This window comes from Entelurus aequoreus, linkage group LG27, assembly GCF_033978785.1.
Source record: "Entelurus aequoreus isolate RoL-2023_Sb linkage group LG27, RoL_Eaeq_v1.1, whole genome shotgun sequence".
In the NCBI taxonomy this organism is placed as follows: Eukaryota; Metazoa; Chordata; class Actinopteri; order Syngnathiformes; family Syngnathidae; genus Entelurus; species Entelurus aequoreus.
In genome coordinates this window covers 29,283,314-29,307,266 of record NC_084757.1, presented here as the reverse complement: position 1 = coordinate 29,307,266, position 23,953 = coordinate 29,283,314, and the positions used below count along the sequence as shown (strand labels likewise).

The window sequence follows — 23,953 nt, the reverse complement described above, 5'->3', positions numbered from 1 at the left end:
AGGCGATGGTCTAGGGTCCTATTAGGCTACTGTTTATTTATTTGAATCAGTGCAGATTTGGGCATATTTTAAAAGGTTCAGAGGCAAATATATAAGCAATCATAAAAAACATATTTAAAATGGGATGAAGTGGAATTATACACTCTTAAGAAAATTGTTTTTATAAGAATTTCCACCATTTTTCATCACCAAGACGTAACTGCTCGCCACAACTTAACTTCATTTGACACTCACTCTATTTAGAGAATAAAATATTGGAGACACATCATGTCATTACATCTGAGGGGTCCACAAATTAAACATTAATCCGTAAAAGACAGTGTTGGACTTATTCGTGCATCGGTAAGTAATGTATTTGGTTGACATAACGAGTGCTGTGCTGGATACGTTTTTTTGCAATTGAATTCCTGCTACAAGTATTAGTCTCATCTAGAATTCATGTCTGCAGTTGTTTTATGGTGTGAAGTTCATATGTTGTCTCATTATTTAGCAATAAATGTCCCTGTTGTTCAGCAATGTTTGCTAGCGATATCAGGATTCAGTATATGATGTTAAGCCAACGAGAGATTTATTCATATACTTTATTGATACTATTAAGGATATTGTCTTGATGCTAACAAATATCACCAAAGACGCCATAATGTGGTCATCCATGTCAAATAAAGCTCTTGGCTTTCCTGCACAACAACTACACTTTTAGTTTCCGTCACATCTGTCAATCTGTCAATGAGTTTCTGTCAATCGACAACAAAAATACGGTGGATTTGACCATCAATCACAATATGTATTACTCTGACTTAACATGACAGTTTATTTGGACAAGCAGGTCTTTGTAGTTAAATTTAGGCATAGCAACCACAAAACAACACTAACTAACTTGTCCTTCTCTTACGTTTATTTCTGCTATCAAACATGACTAATATTGTAGAGAATAAACTTGATTGCATCACAGAAAAAGTTTCTCAAACAAATTAAATGTTCAAACATTTTACAAAGTGATCACTGCAGACACGAGCTAGGTCCAATTGTATTCCACAAGATGATGAAAGTGATAATTTTAAAAGCCAATACCTTCGACGCGCTTTCGTTTTTTTCCCCTGACTTTATTACCTTTATGAACCACTTCTTTCAGGACTCTATGAAAGTTTTTTCCTATCTCTCTATTTGAACAACTGCAACACCCAAGGACAGAAGAGCAATACAGAATTTTCTGCTCAAATTCTACACTCACTCTCATTTGTTTTAATGCTACGCTCAAGCTGGTTGGCGAAGAAAACCCCCCAGATATGACGTTATATGCAGCCCACCTATTGTGTGGCTATTTACTGTATTTTATTTTAAAAATAAAATGTGTCTATACGTGTGTATGAGTATACTTTGAGAACATTTACAGTGTTTCCCAAAAACTGCCAAGATACCTGTGGCGGTGGAGGCGTGGCTATGGGCGTGGTCAACCTGACATCATCGAGTAATTTGCATAATTTACTACGATATGATTTTCTCTAAAAAGGCTCAAAAAATATATACTTACTAATTAATAACAACAGTTTAGTTTTAAACATCCATCCATCCATCCATTTTACAATATAATTACAACACTTTATGTACATATTTATATACAGATTTGAACAATAAGTTATTCACTGAAATATATTTATTAATTGTGGTTCTTACAAAAAATATATCTTATAAAATATAAAAGCTAAAATGTCTCTTAAAGCTCTGCCCCTTTAATTAGTGCATACTAAATAATTTAACTTTAGCCTACTACTACAACCATATTATTTACCAGCAACATAAAGTGAAACAGGGGCAGAGGTGTCCTGCCACAGTCAGTAACAAATAAACAGAAAACAGTAGTGGTCAAATACAAATAAGGCAACAAGAGAAGTATCCTACACTTCTCTTTTGTAAAGTAAATCTGAACAGCCTATTTTGGCAACTACATCAACTATATGATTTGCCAGAGAAGCTGGACAGGACAAAAAAAACCAAAAAACATTTTTTAAATTTTTTTTATTTGTGGAGGATGTAATTCTTTCGTGGCGGGCCGCAACAAATAAATGAATGTGTGGGAAAAACTGATTTAACAATACTGGGATAATAATGATAACTTTGATCATTTTGGGGACAATAACCGATAGGAAATTTTTATCTTGTTAAATAATTCTGAGATCGCGTTTTAGCCTATCTGCAAGTCACAGGGAGTTCATGCCAACTCCACAAGGACAGACAATGAGCCCGGCAATCCAACCAGGGACCTTCTCGCTATGAGGCACGAGCGCTAACCTCAGCGCCACAATGCTGCTTCAATAAGAACCCCTTCTGTAACGGTCATTTTGTACATAGCATGCCAATAGTTTTAATAATAGTTTTACATTGGCCTTTTACCTGACCCTGGTGAAAGTTTCTACCCAGGTTACACAAAGCACAATGGTTACACCCACTGGAAAGATTCGGTGTCCCCCATTACACATAACTCTGGAAAATGCTTCTACGCCCTGCATCAAATTGTTATTATAAATTAGGGCTGGGCGATATATGGAATATACTCGATATATCGCGGGTTTGTCTCTGTGCGATGTAGAAAATGACTATTTCGTGAGAATTCGAGTACACGTTCTCACGCAGTTGTTTTTAGCTGCGGGCATTACAGTACAGGCTTTTCTCACTCTTTCTTGTCTCTCCTTCTCACAGAGAGACGCGCACCTTGTTACATACGTCACATACTGTGATACCGCGTGCAACGTCATACACCCTAGCGGAGCAGAGAGGTAGCAGCATGGGTAGCGTTAGCAGCATACTTGCCAACCCTCACGGTTTTTCCGGGAGACTCCCGAATTTCAGTGCCCCTCCCGAAAATCTCCCAGGGTAACCATTCTCCTGATTTTCACCCGGACAACAATATTAAGGGCGTGCCGTGATGGCACTGCCTTTAGCGTCCTCTACAACCTGTCGACGTGTCCGCTTTTTCACCATACAAACAGCGTGCCGGCCCAGTCGCATGTTGTATGCGTCTTCTGCATACACACGAAAGTGACTGCAAGACATATTTGATCAACAACCATACAGGGCACACTGAGGGTGGCCGTATAAACAACTTTAACACTGCTACAAATATGCGCCACACTGTGAACCCACACCAAACAACAATGACAAACACATTTTGGGAGAACATCCGCACCGTAACACAACATAAACACAACAGAACAAATACCCAGAATCCCTTGCATCCCTAACTCTTCTGGGCTACAATATACACCCCCGCTCCCCCAATCTCCCGAATTTGAAGGTCTAAAGGTTGGCAAGTAAGGTTATCAGTGGCAGGAGCAAGCGGAGCGGTGCGAGTGGTAATACGAGAGAGAGAAGGTGCCAATCCGGTAACAAATGGAGGAAGAAGAATTAATTCCCAAGAAAAACAGCACGGGGTCCATTGTCAGGCGGTGGTTTTCGGCTTCAAGCGGGAAGATGTTGAACAGACAACCGTAATATGTCAAGTATGCGGCAAAAGCGTTGCTACAAAAAATAGCAGCACTACTCATTTGTAGCATCATTTGAAAAGTCACCCGCTAGAGAATGAAGAGTGTTTGAAACTCCGCATGTCAACATCTCCGGCCGGTGCCACACCCAACAAAATGCAGAAGCAACCAGCACTGGGGCTAAGGCAAAATATCGAGATATATATCGTGTATCGTGACATGGCCTAAAAATATCAAGATATTACACAAATTATTCTCTCCTCTCTCCTCCGGCAGGAGACTACGGTCCATCCAGACCCACACCTCCCGCCACCTGAACAGTTTTTTCCCCTCGGCCATCAGGCACATGAACAATAACAAGATCTGATAGCTCAGTTACAGCTCATTTTATTACCTATTCTGTGTTATACGTGTTTTATGTTGCACGATTGCACCAAGAAAAATTCCCAGTTTGTGAACCCGCTCTCAAACAATCGGAATAAAAACTATTCTGATTTTGATTCTAAAAGGCTGTATCGCCCAGCCCTATTATAAATTACAATGTAATGCAACTTATTCCCCATCCCTGAACCAACAGCCTCTCGGTAACCTACTGCAAAAGCTACCCCCCTGCCAAAACTACCTGGATTGATTAAACACAGAAAATAGACATTGTTTACCAAGTGGTTAACTGTTCAATGACAAAAATTCAACACAATCATGACAGTCTACTCAACCCATACTCCTCATTAGATTGAGTGATCATCATAATCTTCCAAAACTGCCCGCTCTTACCTGCTATTCTGTTGTTGACACGATTGTGTCTGGACCAAAGCCAGAGGATGGCGGCAGAATACGTGTTCACCTCGTTCAGGCTCTCCTTGGCCATGTTCTCAAAGTGTTCGGCGCATGCCCTGCAACCAAAAAAGTTATGGATGTAGCCTCTCATCGCTCTTAGCACCTCCTGGGGATCTGGAGCAGAATGACAAGATGATGTCACATTAAATAAACAAGGTTAGTCATTTTCAAGCTTGCTATCAGACCAGCATTCACAATGAGTTAATGCTATTGTCTATTCATAATATAAGAAACTAAACATACACAAACAATATTAACACAATTTTAGCAATACAAAATTACCCTATTCAGCAGCAAACGGTCTTACCCAATTCAAATGTGGTGTTTTGTTGTGCCAGATAAACTATTACATTTATTGGCCCAAAGATATTAGACTTCGGAAATACCGTAAATGCTCCAATTACCGGCGATTTGCCTTCAGTCACCTTGTGTGTGGTCGACAAAAGCAAATAACCGCCAGGGTCTCTAATTAGTGCCTGGCACTTGGCATTAAAAGCTGTGGCTGGAGGCAACCAACTACTTGCTGTATATTTGCAATTCCACAAAATGGCAGTAGCTGCATTTGAAGTATCATAAGTACTTAGCATCTGGCAGGTTTCCCCTTACGGTTATTACCAAATTGGTTCTGTTGCTCCTATACTGTGCAATATACATGTTGATAAATCAATATTTGGCCAAAGATAGCGACAGTTTCCTTTTCACTTTCTCATGCACTCCAAATCATTATTACGGTGAGAAGATTGTTGTTTTCTGAACTTTCTACAATGTTCACTTGCTTCCAATTAATGACCCTAACCACTTTACAGTTTATATAATGACATAATTTGAAGGTAATAATGTTTTCTATATACAAACCCCGTTTCCATGTGAGTTGGGAAATTGTGTTAGATGTAAATATAAACGGAATACAATGATTTGCAAATCATTTTCAACCCATATTCAGTCGAATATGCTACAAAGACAACATATTTGATGTTCAAACTGATTAACATTTTTTTTTTTGCAAATAATCAAACTTTAGACTTTGATGCCAGCAACACGTGACAAAAAAGTTGGGAAAGGTGGCAATAAATACTGATAAAGTTGAGGAATGCTCATCAAACACTTATTTGGAAAATCCCACAGGTGTGCAGGCTAATTGGGAACAGGTGGGTGCCATGATTGGGTATAAAAACAGCCTCCCAAAAAATGCTCAGTCTTTCACAAGAAAGGATGGGGCGAGGTACACCCCTTTGTCCACAACTGCATGAGCAAATAGTCAAGCAGTTTAAGAACAATGTTTCTCAAAGTGCAATTGCAAGAAATTTAGGGATTTCAACATTTACGGTCCATAATATCATCAAAAGGTTCAGAGAATCTGGAGAAATCACTCCACGTAAGCAGCATGGCCGGAAACCAACATTGAATGACCGTGACCTTCGATCCCTCAGACAGCACTGTATCAAAAACCGACATCAATCTCTAAAGGATATCACCACATAGGCTCAAGAACACTTCAGAAAACCACTGTCACTAAATACAGTTTGTCGCTACATCTGTAAGTGCAAGTTAAAGCTCTACTATGCAAAGCGAAAGCCATTTATCAACAACATCCAGAAAGGCCGCCGGCTTCTCTGGGCCCGAGATAATCTAAGATGGACTGATGCAAAGTGGAAAAGTGTTCTGTGGTCTGACGAGTCCACATTTCAAATAGTGACATTGTGTCATCCGGAACAAAGGGGAAGCGTACCATCCAGACTGTTATCGACGCAAAGTTCAAAAGCCAGCATCTGTGATGGTATGGGGGTGCATAGTGCCCAAGGCATGGGTAACTTACACATCTGTGAAGGCGCCATTAATGCTGAAAGGTACATACAGGTTTTGGAACAACATATTCTGCCATCTAAGCGCCGTCTTTTTCATGGACGCCCCTGCTTATTTCAGCAAGACAATGCCAAGCCACATTCAGCACGTGTTACAACAGCGTGGCTTCGTAAAAAAAGAGTGCGGGTACTTTCCTGGCCCGCCTGCAGTCCAGACTTGTCTCCCATCGAAAATGTGTGGCGCATTATGAAGCGTAAAATACGACAGCGGAGACCCCGGACTGTTGAACGACTGAAGCTCTACATAAAACAAGAATGGGAAAGAATTCCACTTTCATAGCTTCAACAATTAGTATCCTCAGTTCCCAATCGTTTATTGAGTGTTGTTAAAAGAAAAGGTGATGTAACACAGTGGTGAACATGCCCTTTCCCAACTACTTTGGCACGTGTTGCAGCCATGAAATTCTAAGTTAATTATTATTCGCAAAAAAAAATAAAGTTTATGAGTTTGAACATCAAATATGTTGTCTTTGTAGTGCATTCAATTGAATATGGGTTGAAAAGGATTTGCAAATCATTGTATTCCGTTTATTTTTACATTTTACACAATTTCCCAACTCATATGGAAACGGGGTTTGTATAATGTAATAGAGACAACAAAATATTTTGGAACATCATGAGATATCTATGATATGATTTGATGCATTAACAAATATTTTATGACATTTTGGCTTTGGCGAGAGAATTTTGCAGCATTCCCACAGAACTTGACTCAGACTTTGTGTCAGCTTTCAGTCTCTAAATTGCAAACTTGTGCAACAGCTTTATGGATTCCCACGCTTATGTGGGCCAAGAGTCATTGAGAGCTAGGTTAACCCCATATTGAGATGAATAATCTATACCGAGGGGATAACCCAATATGGAGATTAAACAAAGTTAACCCTCTGTGTGAATGGTAGCCAGGTTGTTGTCTCAGGAGCTCCACAGCCTACAAACATATTTATCCTGTAGCAGTTTGCTTTTGTTCTTGGCTTAGGGACCCCATCCAGTGATAAACCACACGGCTGCTCGAGAGTGTGTGTGTGTGTGTGTTATGACAATGACTCAGAGTTCACACCTGTAATACTGCATTCAGCGTGTGAGTTCATACATGAGCTGTGCAGTGCGGTTTGCGTGTGTGTGTGTATGGGTGTACCCTTCCTGTGCGATCATGGCCTGTGGGGGACCAGATGGACGCCCCTTTTCGGCCGGTCCATCTGCAGGTCGCATGATGATCCATAAACCCTGGGATTAACCCCTGTGTGTGTTGTGTGGGAGTGTATGTGCGTTGAAGAGATAGAGATTAACAAGCCTGCGAGGAGTGGAACCTCCAGTCATCTGCCTTATTTTATTAACCACTCACATTCCGCTATTCTAACAAAATCCCTTTTTACACAATCACAATTAGGTTCAATTAATGTGACCAAAATTGGGAATGCATTTAGCATGTTGGCACTTTAATTATAATACAGTACATTTGTGTGTGCACATTCTGTGTGAAGTTGTTACTATGAAAAATGGCTAATTTGTTTACAAAGCACTCCCCAACCCTTTCCCTTGTGAGCTCTAAAAGGCCCTTTGTACTCACAGTAACACAAAGTTTGTGACAGTTGTACACACCTGAGCCGGCAGACTTCTTGGCCTGTACCGTAAGCAGATGGAACAAAGTCCACACGCCACAAGGATAACGTCTGAAGTGTGGTTGTGACCCTTGGCAGCCCACCCACCTCACACCTTCAGGCAATGCAGCGTCCGGAACCTGGGAGTGAGGCAAACAACATAGAACTGAGGCAACTAGACAGACACAAGGGAACAAGAATGGGAAAAAAAAACCCTGAATCACCGAACCTGTTCAACTTAATGAATGCCGGCCTGTGTAGTTTTTTGATCAATGAGAAGTCAATCTCAGGTTAATGGCTCGGCCTCACACTAATGAACACAGGCGGTCCAGATATCTGACCGCAGGCCGTGGCTGAATCTGACAACATATTTTCCCTGACACAAAGTCGTTTCTCTCGCCGCCCTCTATTGCCTATCGCTGCCGTGATTGACAGGGTTACTCACATGTCAATAGTAAAGATTTTGGGCGTGCCCAGAGTCTATTTCCTCGGAAGTGGAGTCAATTCATACCTTCTCATCGATTCATTGATCCATTGATCGGGCCAGCTAAAAGCTAATGATCTAAGTAAGTGACTATTTCAATTTGCGAGGCACATTGAAGGCCCGCAAATTTCCTTTCACACAATGCAGTAATGTTTCAGTAAAATGTTATCAAAGAGATGAACAAAAAACTATAATTTCGGTGCCGACTGAAAAATGTATTTTCACTTTTAACTGTGACTGTGAGGGCCAAGAGGGGTACTGACCCCCCAGATCCAACATATAGAGCTCTGGTGAAAAAGACTTCCCATTGATACCTTTTTCATACATATATTGAACTCTGAACTGTATAATAAGGGCTGAGCTTGCGGCCTTAATTGGTTCGCTATGTTGGCGACTTCAACAGTGTGGAAGCAATTTTGTCCTTTGTGAATACAGTAAGTTATTTGACTGCTCTTTCATTTCACATATGCACAAGCTTTGTCAACACCTTCGGCTTGACACTCAAAAGACTGGAGTGGAATAGTTCAGCATGTGGAATATTATACCTGTATATCACAACATATCATATGATGTAGTTATTTTTTACCTTATAGTTTAGATACCTACATATTGAGTCATAACTCACCTGTCCTGAATTTTCTAGGATTTCCATGAACGCCTGATAGGACACCTGGTCACCAGCTTGGTTGTGGAGCCACAAATTAAGGGACTTTAACAGGTTCATCAGCATTGGGCGGCCAGGGAAGTACTGCAGAGGATGCCAAAATATGCTATTTGTTAAATTGAGGCAAACATGTTTGTAGTTGTAGTAGCAGTAGTTCATATCAATATGATGTTCAAAATGAAATTTGATTTACAAAACACAAAACCAGTGAAGTTGGGACGTTGTGTAATTTGTAAATAAAAACAGAATACAATGATTTGCAAATCCTTTTCAACTTATATTCAATTGAATAGACTGCAAAGGCAAGATATTTAATGTTCAAACAGAGAATCTTCTTTTTTTTCAGATAATCATTAACTTAGAATTGAATGGCAGCAACACATTGCAAAAAAGTTGGCACAGGGGATTTTTACCACTGTGTTACATGGCCTTTCCTTTTAACAACACTCCGTAAACATTTGGGAACTGAGGAGACCAATTTTTTATGCTTTTCAGGTGGAATTATTTCCCATTCTTGCTTGATGTACAGCTTAAGTTGTTCAACAGTCCGGGGTCTCTGTTGTGGTATTTTAGGCTTCATGTTGCGCAACACATTTTCAATGGGAGACAGGTCTGGATTACAGGCAGGCCAGTCTCGTACCCGCACTCTTTTACTATGAAGTCACGTTGTTGTAACACGTGGCTTGGTATTGTCTTGCTGAAATAAGCAGGGGCGTCCATGATAGCGTTGCTTGGATGGCAACAGATGTTGCTCCAAAACCTGTATGTACCTTTCAGCATTAATGGTGCCTTCACAGATGTGTAAGTTACCCATGCCTTGGGCACTAATACACCCCCATACCATCACAGATACTGGCTTTTGAACTTTGTTTCGGAGGACACGACGTCCACTGCTTCCAAAAACAATTTGAAATGTCTAAATTATAGCCCATGAAAGCAGGTAATAAAGGATTTCTATGGGAAGAAGAAATGTTCTCCTTATTGGGAGCTGTAGAGCATACAATAAATTATATTAAGGTGAAATTACTACTTTTTTTTTTCTGTAATACCATTCAAGGCACCATCTCTTCACGTCCCATCCTGGTCAATATTGAAGCACACAAATTGCTCTAAATCCGCAGTGTAATAGGTTGATTAATAGTTGCCTACAAATCCCTAACAATGTTGTTCCCAACATTTATGAGCTGCTTAAAGTCTGAAAGTGTTTTTCCATCTCAGCACCTTTAGATCGGGGGCCACATGGAGAACAATCTACTCCCAAGTGGGCGAGACTGGTAAAATCACGGCATGACAACTTAAAAATAAAGACAACTTCAGATTGTTTTCTTTGTTTAAAAATAGAACGAGCCCAATTGCACAAATCATAATGTTGGTTTTTTTTTTATGTATATATAATTACCTCAATAGTATATATACTTTATTTGTCGCTATTTATATTTTATGAAAAAATTATGTGATAATGTCATTGGTGTTCATTTTCAATCTATCAAGATAAAAAAATATATCAAAATCAAATTACTGTCACATGGAGGGTGCAGCTTGCTGCGGTTCGTTCTCTCAGTGCAAAAATGGACGGCTCCGGACGACAGCGTGAAGGTAGGCTTTGGTTTATTAAACATAAATAATCCAAACTACCAACAGTACAGGCAACACAACAAAAAGAAAGGCAGGCGTGCCTAAAAAACGAGAGGCTAATCACTTAAACAGATGCTATGACATGGAACTACAAAACTTACTTGGTACAGGCGTGATACAAACAATGAAGCCACACCGAGTGACCGGAAAAGGCAGAACTAAATAGAGTCTCTGATGAGCAACAGGTGCGCGAAAAGGCAGGTGAAAATCATAAGTAACCATGGTGACTAAACTCAGGAAGTGCATAACCAGGAACTAAAAGGAGTCCAAAACAAACAGATAACACAAAACATGATCTGACCACGGATCATGACAATTACAGTGTGTTATTTATGTAGTTTGATCATTTTGCTTGACTGATGTGCCATGCAAGGCCCTAACCACGACCCATCAGGAGCAAGGGTGAAGTGTCTTGCTCAAGGACACAACGGACGTGACGAGGTTGGTAGAAGGTGGGGGATCGAACCAGGAACCCTCAGGTCGCTGGCACAGCCACTCTCCCAACCGCGCCACACCCTCCCCCTACTTAGCAAACTCATTCCGCGGGCCGGATAAACCTGTTCGCGGGCCTGATCCGGCCCTCGGGCCATACGTTTGACATCCCTGGTCTAGAACCATAAGCTACTTCTTTAGTTAAGATCCGTTCCCTAAGCCAACAACAACCACAGTAACCGTGTAACTCTGTGGGGAGGCTTTCACCTGAGACGTGTTTACATGTTTTGTTTTGTTTTTAAACCGTTGTTACCATTGCGATGATCCTCAGAGGGAACACGACACGAAAATCTAGCTGTTGGTTGTGTGAGAGTAATAATGACGGACGAAATGCAGACACACACATTAGTCTTCACGCTTAAGACGCTGACAAATACACCTAAGTGACAGCTAAATGTGCTTCCTGTTCTCACAATAAACACAAATGGCTTACGTTCCTCAGCTTTAGAAACACCATGGTGACTTCAGCTTGATATTTGACAGGAATGTATTATTTTAATATATTATAGGTTTTTTTAAAATCAAAGTTACAATCACGAGAGCTTGCCAACAAGCAGATAGATCCAGCTATGAGTCTCAAAGGAGATTTAGCGACAGCGTCATCCAAAAACATACTCCTTTTTATTTGCCCCTACCCACCATCTGTTCACCTAAGTGCACCTGCATATATTGACAATCCCGCACTGGGCCTTCTATTCATCACGCTTTAACAGGATCTGGAAGTCACACCACTTAACTTAAACCCTCTTTTGCTGGTTTGCGCCCTGCCTTTTTGACAGGTTTTTATTTACGGCTGAAGAGAAATTCCGGATATTGGTTTGGAAATAAGACACTCGGGGGAAAAGTATCAGCAAAAATAATGAAGCGTCATAAGTTATATTCAATCAGTTGCTCATAAAAACAACAAACACTAAAGACTCGAGGTGAGGCGCACAAAGAAGACTCAATGGTGCTGGGGAAAGTGACCAAATAGGTTTAAGTGTGGATCGGGACATCTGAATACTAACAAGTCAGAAAAGCTTATTAAATAGTCATATAAATTCAAACAGACGAAGAAGAGGCAGGTGTTGGCCAGTAATGGGCTTAGTGCAGCATAACCAAAGCAAGCCTATTCACCGCGCTGTGGTTCGAGTGATCGCATCAGAGGGTCACTGTGTACCACCGGGTGGGTGGTGCTTACCCATTTGACCTACTGATCACTGATGTAACACAAAAAAGGGTACATCTTTTTTCAGGAAAAGGATTACTTGGCTGTACATCTTTTTTGGTTATAACTTTTATTTACTGCAATTGTTCAAAAAGAAGATTTTCAATCTTCAGTTAGCCAGTATTCCACATAGACCTTTGTCCAGAAGTACGTTGTATTTTCCCCCCATTTTGAGCCCCTAAATATGAAGGTACTCATCCTTAATCAATCAAAGCCAATCAAAGTGTATTTATATAGCCCTTAATCACAAGTGTCTCAAAGGGCTGCACAAGCCACAACGACATCCTTGGCTCAGATCCCACATCAGGGCAAGAAAAAAGTCAACCCAGTGGGATGACAATGAAAAACCTTGGAGGGGACCGCAGTAAGGCTGAAACGACGCGTCGACGTAGTCGACGTCATCGGTTACGTAAATACGTCGACGCCGTTTTTGTGCGTCGACGCGTCGCATATTTACGTCACACTACCGTCATGGCGGAGCGCAAAGCAGACTGTGCGAGCGAGGGGGAAAAATCACGCCAAAAGTGGTCAAAAGTGTGGGAGTATTTCAATACACAGCCTAATAATGTTGTTGTATGCACACTGTGTCGAGCGGAAATGGCCTATCATAGCAGCACAACGGCTATGAACGAACATTTGAAAAGAAAACCATCAACTAATCAATCGTCCGCGCGAGTATACGTTGTCATCATTACACAAAAACATGAATGTGTCATTTGTATCTGCTAGGGGTGTAACGGTACGTGTTTTGTATTGAACCGTTTCGGTACAGGGGCTTTCGGTTCGGTACGGGGGTGTACCGAACGAGTTTTTAAGCTAAAGCTAACTTTAGCTGCTAAAGTGTTAACAAGCTGCTTTGCTCCTTCTGCGGCTGCCTCTGTCTCAGCACGCAGCATTGTCCCACCCACACAACCATCTGATTGGTACACACGCAGCATTGTCCCACCCACACAACCATCTGATTGGTACACACGCAGCATTGTCCCACCCACACAACCATCTGATTGGTACACACAAAGCGTTATACAAAGCGTTACCAGCCAATCAGCAGTGCGTATTCAGAGCGCATGTAGTCAGCGCTTCAGCGTGGAGCAGATAGGTGTTTAGCAGGTGAGCATCAGGCAGCGGACTCTCCCCAAATGATAATAAACACCTCCCAGTCAACTACTAGTAACATCACTATGAGCCCGTTGACCTTCTAGAAATATAAGCTTGAGCTCAGCTCACTCGCAGTCCTGGCTTGAGGTGAAGGCTAATTAGCTCTCAGTTCCAGCCACATCGACACCTTCTGAGCGCCTATTTTCAGCTGCTGGGAATATTGTAAACATGAAAAGAACCAGAGTATGTAGACATGCTAACCTTTCTTCATTACAACTGTTAGTCACTCACTGGAATGAGTAGAATTGGTTATTGTGTACTGTGTTGGACTGGATGTTTATTTTGCACATTTTAAAAGCAATACTTAATGTTTACAGTGCTCCAGAATATTTAGATTGGCACTTTTTTGTATTGGATGTTTATCTTTATTTTTGAACATTTTAGCAAATAAGCAATACTTTCACTTTTGTTGAAATGTTTACACTGTTGTTACAGAATATTTCGTTTTGCACTTTTTTGTATCGGATGTTTATCTTTATTTTTGCACATTTTAAAGCAAAATAAGCAATACTTTTACTTTTGAAATGCTTATACTATTGCAGAATATTAAGATTTGCACTGGATGTTTACTTTTATATTTGCACATTAAAAAGCAAATAAGCTACTTTTAATTTTGTTAAATGTTAAAAGTTTTAAATGTTTACATTGTTACAGAATATTTTGTCATGTTGTTGTCAATGTTGACTGAGTGGCCATACTTCTTTTTTTTTGTAAATAAAAGCCATGCCTTTTGAAAAAACATGCCTACATTTATTTTTTTCATCTTCATTTTAAATAAAAAAATAATCGGTTCAAGGAAAAATAATCTATAGATGAATCGAAAAAATAATCTATAGATTAACCGATTAATCGAAAAAATAATCTATAGATTAATCGATAGAAAAATAATCGTTAGCTGCAGCCTTAGACCGCAGATGTGGGGACCCCCCTAACCCCATCCCCTGGGCGACCGGTGCAATGGACGTCGAGTGGATCTTAAATGGTTGCAATTCCAAAATGGTTGTTTAAAGGCCTACTGAAAGCCACTACTACCGACCACGCAGTCTGATAGTTTATATATCAATGATGAAATCTTAACATTATAACACATGCCAATACGGCCGGGTTAACTTATAAAGTGACATTTTAAATTTGCCGCTAAACTTCCGGTTCGAAACGCCTCTGAGGATGACGTATGCGCGTGACGTAGCCCGGCGAACACGGGTATGCCTTCCACATTGAAGCCAATACGAAAAAGCTCTGTTTTCATTTCATAATTCCACAGTATTCTGGACATCTGTGTTCGTGAATCTGTTTCAATCATGTTCATTGCATTATGAAGAAGGAAGCTGAGCAAGCAAAGAAGAAAGTTGTCGGTGCGAAATGGACGTATTTTTCGAACGTAGTCAGCCACAACAGTACACAGCCGGCGCTTCTTTGTTTACATTCCCGAAAGATGCAGTCAAGATGGAAGAACTCGGATAACAGAGACTCTAACCAGGAGGACATTTGACTTGGATACACAGACGCCTGTAGAGAACTGGGACAACACAGACTCTTACCAGGATTACTTTGATTTGGATGACAAAGACGCAGACGTGCTACTGTGAGTATGCAGCTTTGGCTTTTTTTTGCGTATGTACGTAACTTTTTTAAAATATATAAGCTTTATGAACCTTGGGTTAGGTGAACGGTCTTTTGGGCTGAGTGATTGTGTGTGTTGATCATGTGTTTGAATTGTATTGGCGTGTTCTATGGAGCTAGGAGCTAGCAGAGGAGCTAGCATAACACGTACCGTACCTACGTGCGCGTCACGTACGTAACTTTTTAAAAATATATAAGCTTTATGAACCTTGGGTTAGGTGAACGGTCTTTTGGGCTGAGTGATTGTGTGTGTTGATCAGGTGTTTGAATTGTATTGGCGTGTTCTATGGAGCTAGGAGCTAGCAGAGGAGCTAGGAGCTAGCATAACAAACACGCAGGTGTTATTATGCAGGATTAATTTGTGGCATATTAAATATAAGCCTGGTTGTGTTGTGGCTAATAGAGTATATATATGTCTTGTGTTTATTTACTGTTGTAGTCATTCCCAGCTGAATATCAGGTACCGTGAGTATGCAGCCTTGGCTGCTAAACATTCGATAACTTGACCGTATGTGCGCGTCACGTACGTAACTTTTTAAAAATATATAAGCTTTATGAACCTTGGGTTAGGTAAACGGTCTTTTGGGCTGAGTGATTGTGTGTGTTGATCAGGTGTTTGAATTGTATTGGCGTGTTCTATGGAGCTAGGAGCTAGCAGAGGAGCTAGGAGCTAGCATAACAAACACGCAGGTGTTTTTATGCAGGATTAATTTGTGGCATATTAAATATAAGCCTGGTTGTGTTGTGGCTAATAGAGTATATATATGTCTTGTGTTTATTTACTGTTGTAGTCATTCCCAGCTGAATATCAGGTCACCCCCGGCTCTCACAGCATCTTCCCTATCTGAATAGCTTCAACTCCCCACTAGTCCTTCACTTGCACTTTACTCATCCACAAATCTTTCATCCTCGCTCAAATTAATGGGGAAATTGTCGCTTTCTTGGTCCGAATCTCTCTCACTTCATGCGGCCATCATTGTAAACAATAGGGAACTTTGCGTATATGTTCAACTGACTACGTCACGCTACTTCCGGTAGGGGCAAGCCTTTTTTTTTTATCAGATACCAAAAGTTGCAATCTTTATCGTCGTTGTTCTCTACTAAATCCTTTCAGCAAAAATATGGCAATATCGCGAAATGATCAAGTATGACACATAGAATAGATCTGCTATCCCCGTTTAAATAAAAAAAATTCATTTCAGTAGGCCTTTAAGATTATACACAGAGCAAACTATAAACTGCTACCCAAAAATATACAACAATTCTTCTCAACAAAAGAGGAGAAATATAATCTTAAGAGAAAAATGTAATTTAAAACATTTGTACGCACGTACAACACTTAAGACCTTCAGTATATCAGTATGTGGAATTAAATTACGGAATGGATTAAGCAAAGAAATCAAACAATGTACTAATATGATCCACTTTAAGAAACTCTTCAAACTTAAAGTGTTTACAAAGTACAAAGAAGAAGAACCATGATAAACATTCTGAATTTATTTCATCCATCCATTCATTTTCAAGATAATCTTACTCATCTCACCATATGAAATATAACTTACCTCACAAATTATTATGTATTTATTGTTATTGTTATTACTTATGGAGTATAGTGTGAATAAATTGAGAACAGGAAGTGAACAAAAGTTTTAGCAACTGCTATGTAAAGGAAAACGGGTAGGATTAAATAAGCTCTGCTTCTTCCTACTCCTTTTCGAACATGTTGAATAGAGAAACTGGAAATTGTGATGTATCATGTTGTATGCTTGCATGTTCCAAATAAACACAAACTCAAAATCTTACATTAATGTTAAAGGTCCATCCATCCATTTTCTACCGCTTGTCCCTTTTGGGGTCGCAGGGGGTGCTGGAGCCTATCTCAGCTGCATTCGGGCGGAAGGCGGGGTACACCCTGGACAAGTCGCCACCTCATCGCAGGGCCAACACAGATAGACAGACAACATTCACACTCACATTCACACACTAGGGCCAATTTAGTGTTGCCAATCAACCTATCCCCAGGTGATGTTAAAGGTCTACTTTTAAATAACGTTTTTATGGTTTTAGTTCACATTTTTAATGTTGAAAGGCAAAAATCTTAAACATTTTTTTGCCATTGTACAAATACTGGTAGACCTGACTATAACATGAAATGAAAATCTCCCCGACCACCACATTTTACACACCTTTTGGCACTTTTAGCACAGCACAAACAATAAACATAGTGCCAAATTTCTTATACTGTCTTTTATTTAATCTAATAAAATGCTCTTTGTGCAGAGTTTTTGGAAAGTATTCCCCTGTGTATCGTTAAAAACATTAAACTGCTAAAAGGCCTTTTGTTGTTTAATGACAATATATAATACATAGGACCTGGTTAACCAAGTGTCGATAAATTGTCAGTTCTTAAACAAGTTCAACGTCTTCTTTATGGATTTTTCAGGGGAAAAAAAGGGTTTCCAGTTTACTAATAGGCAATGCCAGTGCATGAGCTTGATGTTTAGACCCAGACGCAATAAGCTTGTATGTATGCCTTTAGAACCCCTGTGCTCCTATTTCATTTGTTTCCCCTCTGGGCATTTTTCAAGAAAAAAAACAAGCTAGTAGTGTAATCCCTAAAAAAAACCTCGCTTTAATGCTCTTAGGCATCCCAAGATCCACTTTTTTTTAATCCTCATATACATGTCGAAAGGATTCATAAATCCTGCTTCAGCCCGACAAGACAGTAGATCTAGTAAAAATATGAGAGTGTGCAAATAGGAAGGGAAAATAAAAAACACAACAAGCCAGTGTGAACATGCTTGGATATAAATGGCATTAAAGCTTTTATGGTGAATAACAAACATTTCTTGGACAAAAGGAAATGACTAAAAGACAGTGACAAATCAGTTCCAAAGCTTAACCATGTCACAGTAAGCCAAAGTAAGATGTACATTTTCAGGACAAACAAACACACATCCTCTTATTAGATTTAATCGACACAAAATCGATCACTTCCTCCTATATGCAGGATACGCAGTTCCTCTTTTTGATGTTTAAACAAATACATTTACTTTTTATGAATTATTTGTATTTCAAATGCTTTTTTCCCTTGCAGTAGGCGATGGTTTTGTCAGATTGGGTATGCTCGACTTCACCTTTCAATCACAATTGTTTAATGTTTAAATACAACTGGTATCCTGCAAAACAGATAGTTAGGTAAGATTAAAAGCCTATTTTTATTGACGCCAAAGATAATTAACTGTTATGCATTAAGTGCAATGCATTTTCGTTTTTTTTTTTGATGGGAATCCAGACATCAAATTGATTTTAAACGATTAATTGATAGTTTTAATCAAGAAAAAAGGCCAAAATATATATATATTTGTTTGACAGAATGCTATGTCTATGGCTGCATTGTTCTACATTTAACATCTCCAATTATAATCCTCAAACGTCATTTGATTTTGAAGCTGATTTTTTCTACTTAAGCTTTTATCATTTCTAATTTAATTTATGTCTGAGTATGTGTGCAAGGTTGATATTCCCTTGTGTTATGAATAAAGTTGCCTGGATAAGAATGTGACTAAGCACCGTGTCACCAGTGTGGGAAGATTAACACCCCCCGCCTCCACTATGAGGATGCCCACGAGTCACTTTTAATCTAATCACATGACTCACACACAGCGCTCAGGTGGCCCATTTTTACATATTGTGTCATTTCAGCAAAACACAAGACATTCCTTCACCAACAGATGTCACCTATAATGGCAGAGCATTTTAAATATTATACTGAATCTGATATTGCCAACACATGTGGGCAACTACTTTGGTTCCGATTACGGTTTACTTGATTTTGTGCATGCTTAACGATGTTTCAATAAAGTACATAGATAGACAGATATACTTGCACAATTCAAGATCTCTTAAACACAATTGATTTAATCATACTTATTCGGCAGCTACTGATAATCTGGTCGCTCCCTGTGTTTAAAATGTACCAGATTACAATTTTCTAATAGGATCTCACAATGTGTACTGTAATTATAAATTAATTTCTGGTTCTGTTTATTTCGAACATGTATGCAGTCACAATATGATACATCATATACCGGTATTTTGCATATTCTCATTTTTCTTTACAACATGTCCAGAAAGGAATAGAATTATTTAATCATACCCCTTTTCCAATTTAAGAGTGTGAGCACATTTGAAACAAATGTGCGTGTCTGTTGCTGGTCTGAAAGCATGGAATTCTCTAAAGAAAGACTTGAAAAGTTGCGAGAATATTTTTGAATTTAAAAAGAGTTACAAAAAAGAGACAACTGGCATTATATCAAACTGATTTTTGATTTTGATTGGACGTGTCATTGTGAAAATGCTTAAACGAAAATTTATGAGAGTATGTTGGAGTTCGGGTGTTGGTAGAGGGAACATTGATATAGTCATCTAAAATCATTTGTGTTAAAAAAAGGGTGTGGATAAATACAAGAATATTATTCTTCCATCTGCTCCTTTCTGATCGTGGAAATGTACAAGAAACAAAATAACAATGAAAGTGTAAACTGTACGTGGCTTGTATATATCATGAAAGGAATAAAAAGAAATGATGATGATGATGATTTAATTGCAATTACTGACACATATGACCACTTCCTGTTTTCATTTGTAACCCAATTTACATCAATGAAAAACAACAGTTCTCTTAATAAATAGTTAAGTCATAATAATATCTCATTTTCAATAAGGTTTGAGCTATTTTTTTTATTCTTCCTCCTTGTACTTTGTAAACACTTTCAGTTTGAACAGCCTCTCAAACTAGATTATATTCGTACATTGTTTGACTTCTTTGCTTAATTCATTCTATAATTTAATTTCACATAGTGGTATGCTAAAGGTCTTAAATGTTGAACATACAAATGTTTTAAATGAGGGTTTTTTAAATAAATAAGTAAAGGTATCATATAGAATAAACCGTATCTGATTACAGTTTTTCATGTGATGTATTACAGTATATCAAGGGATAATTCCATAGAAGTGAAACTTTGATATATCTTAGAGTAGTCAGTGCACAGCTTTGTATAGCCGTATGGACTTAATATACACTACCGTTCAAAAGTTTGGGGTCACCCAAACAATTTTGTGGAATAGCCTTAATTTCTAAGAACAAGAATAGACTGTCGGGTTTCAGATGAAAGTTCTCTTTTTCTGGCCATTTTGAGCGTTTAATTGACACCACAAATGTGATGCTCCAGAAACTCAATCTGCTCAAAGGAAGGTCAGTTTTGTAGCTTCTGTGACGAGCTAAACTGTTTTCAGATGTGTGAACATGATTGCACAAGGGTTTTCTAATCATCAATTAGCCTTCTGAGCCAATGAGCAAACACATTGTACCATTAGAACACTGGAGTGATAGTTGCTGGAAATGGGCCTCTATACACCTATGTAGATATTGCACCAAAAACCAGACATTTGCAGCTAGAATAGTCATTTACCACATTAGCAATGTATAGAGTGTATTTCTTTAAAGTTAAGACTAGTTTAAAGTTATCTTCATTGAAAAGTACAGTGCTTTTCCTTCAAAAATAAGGACATTTCAATGTGACCCCAAACTTTTGAACGGTAGTGTATCCACTGGAAATGATTCAAGAAAACGTGAAGGCTGTACTCACTTTTGTGAGATAATGCATAATTGAATGAATAAACTTGTCAGTTATTGGTTCTGCTTCCGAGTGGCACCGACACCATCTCCGGCCTACATTAAGTGCTCCTAACAAGTTAACTGGATGAAGGGATTGCTTTTGTAGCGAGAGCATTCAGTTAGACGTCAACAAAGGCCGTCACAAGTGGTGGTCAGGCGCGGCCATGACACCCTCCTTAACCGCACAATGCCCTGATTACCAGTGGCTGGGCCACCACTCTATTTGGGGAGCGAGGCAGTGGGCTAAAAATACCACTGGGACCTGCTGCTATTGACTAAACAAACGGGAGCTAATGGGAGGCCACAAGCGCCTGGCCCGCACATCCACGCGCACAGCAGCTTGGTACAAGGCCTCCCTAGAGAGTGAGATATAATCAGAGAGATTGGTGGCAGTGAGACAGCCTGGTGCACGGCCAATAGGGACGAGGCTAGCGGGTCAAACCCCGTCCTTACGACAGATTTGCCTGGCTGGCACACTTCTATGTGGACCCGAAAAGAGAGTCATGACCAGAGCGTGAAAAGGGGTTAGACAAGCACAACTCATAAAATCCCTCAAGAGGAGTCCAAAAATAATCAAATAATGTGAGTAGAAGGTATGTGGGAAGGTACAATAGTGTCAAGTATGAGTGTGAAAGTAAAGGAGGGGTCGCTGGGGGCCGCACGCATGTCTAATGAGTCGGCGTCAATGCAAAGCCCGATTGCGGCGAGTGGGTGGGTGGTGGCTACGCTTAAATACCCCAGGGAGACAAAATCTAGAGGGTCAACGATGCCCAGGAGAGTCTTTACGCTCCAAATCTGGTCATTCACTCGTGCTTTAAGAGCAACAGTAACAACACTGTCTTAGTCTGCATACTACTAGTATACATTTGCTATCAGACTGTACAACTCCTCTCTGGGAGGTAGGGGGGGTACTAGGATGAAAACAATAACAATACTGAAATAAACTGCAACAATTAACAGTGCAATACATTTTCATAACAAGGTCACTACTGCCTAGTTTCTCTTGCTATATTCTTATTTTGACTGTTATATTTGTATTCTTATTATTGCTTTTTATTTTTATTCTTATTGTAATATTTTCTATTTTATTTCCATTCATACCCTCATTATTTACTTATTACTTTTTAAATTCGATCTCAATTCTGTACACTGCTGCTGCAACTTTAATTTTCCTGAGGGAACTCTCCTGAAGGAATCAATAAAGTACTATCTATCTATCCATCTATTATGAATGCACAATGAAGCTAAAATGATTCCATTATCCATTTCTAAAAAGGTACTGCAAATTATGTCTTTACAAATATATTTTTCATTTTTGATTGATTGTCAAACAAAAATAATTTAACTAAATCTATTATTGTATTATATTATTACAAATATTTTTGGTTCCATTAGGTTACAACAACACTATTTGATAGCTCCTGTAAGATGCAGCACTACATGCACAATATTAAATATGGAGTGAAATAAAACCTCCACACTGAGCATTATCTTTGTAGAAATAGAACACTGATATAGTTTGTGTAATCGATTTAATTTAGTGTGCAAGTGTACATAATGGTTTCATGAAATGGTATTTGGCTGTCTCACTCTCCATCTAGTGGTGACCTACTCTAACTACATGTCATCTTTTTTTAGTGAATTAGAGGTTTTGAAATGCTTTCTTGTTTCTCTCAGTTCAAACTGTGTTTTCCAATTTCAAGATAATAAAAGTAAATAGGGTTATGTTCAGCATATTTAAAGTGAAAGTTAAAGTACCAATGATTGTCACACACACACTAGGTGTGGTGAGATTATCCTCTGCATTTGACCCATCACCCTCACCCCCTGGGAGGTGAGGGGAGCAGTGAGCAGCAGCGGTGCCGGCTCCCGGGAATCACTTTGGGTGATTTAACGCCCAATTCCAACCCTTGATGCTGAGTGCCAAGCAGGGAGGTAACGGGTCCCATTTTTATAGTCTTTGGTATGACTCGGCCGGGGTTTGAACTCACGACCTTCCAGTCTGGTATTCCTGGAACTAGGTTTTCCTAATATTTCTAAATTGCCGGTAGATTCCATCCATTTTCTACCGCTTGTCCCTTCCGTTTGGGGAAAAAAGATTGAAATAATGAACATGAAGCAGTGTGTGTGTGCCCGTGTGTGTACGCAGTGCTCGCTTGCTCTCTCCCACCTCTGCCAGGACAGCGATGTACTTTCTGAGAGAAGTCAGCGCCTCTCCAGTGATGACGTGATGAGCAGCCAGCTCCACTCGCAGCGAGTAGTGCAGCGTTGACTCCAGGTCAGCCATATACACCCTGGACCTGCACCAGATGTCAAGTGTGTGTATGCAGTTGGAAGAGACACAATAGGATAGAAAGTGATTTTTAGATATTTATGGTACCTGTTGAAGGCTCTCCAGGGCTCCTCAGTCCGTTTGCTGACGAGTTCTGTGGTAACCGGCGGTGGCTTTCCTGAACGCACAACGCCGGGAAGCCTCTTGAGGGCGTAAAAGTAAATAGTACGGGCCTCGATGTTGCTGTGTGGAGGGAAGAAAATGTGTTTTATGAATAAAAATAACCAACAGGTAACACTGTAACATACCAAAGGATTTCCTTTACACTCCGGTACAGTTTAGCCTACAGTACATTTTGGAAAAGTAAACCCTATATTGTCTTATGTGGCCAATCTGGGGTGTGTTGGGTGGATGGTGATAGCTATGAGACAGTGATGTTCATGTTTTAAAAAAACAAAATAAACAAATGTTTTACATTTGAAAAACACTATGTAATTAAAGATGTACAGTATATAGTAAAAAGACTCCAGTCTGTCTCGCAACCCCCTTAAAGTACTGTATCTCAATGATTGGTACCCAACTAGAATGGTTCCTAAACTGCACCTAGTTTTGGAGATGCGGTTTGGACCACTTCAGAGTAATACTACTAGAAACTGCAAAACCAGTGAAGTTGGCACGTTGTGTAATTCGTAAATAAAAACAGAATACAATTATTTGCTAATCCTTTTCAACCTATATTCAATTGAATAAACTGCAAAGACAAGATATTTAATGTTCGAACTGAGAAACGTAATGGCAGCAACACATTGCAAAAAAGTAATAATACACCCCCATACCATCACAGATGCTGGCTTTTGAACTTTGTTTCGGAGGACACGACGTCCACAGTTTCCAAAAACGATTTGAAATGTGGACTCGTCAGACCACAGAACACTTTTCATCAGTCCATCTTAGATGAGCTC

At 39.6% G+C, this 23,953-nt stretch overlaps 1 protein-coding gene across 1 annotated transcript in view; it reads right to left on the bottom strand.

Moving 5' to 3' along the window:
- qsox1 (quiescin Q6 sulfhydryl oxidase 1) overlaps positions 1–23,953 on the bottom strand; it is a 93,578-nt gene that overhangs the window by 26,388 nt on the left and 43,237 nt on the right. The window contains exons 7-11 of the mRNA XM_062039517.1: positions 23,100–23,234; positions 22,890–23,019; positions 8,886–9,008; positions 7,778–7,916; positions 4,254–4,430 (exon numbers count right to left, since the gene is read on the bottom strand). Of these exons, the coding sequence (XP_061895501.1) occupies positions 4,254–4,430; positions 7,778–7,916; positions 8,886–9,008; positions 22,890–23,019; positions 23,100–23,234 (704 nt within the window). The remainder of the gene's footprint in view (positions 1–4,253; positions 4,431–7,777; positions 7,917–8,885; positions 9,009–22,889; positions 23,020–23,099; positions 23,235–23,953) is intronic.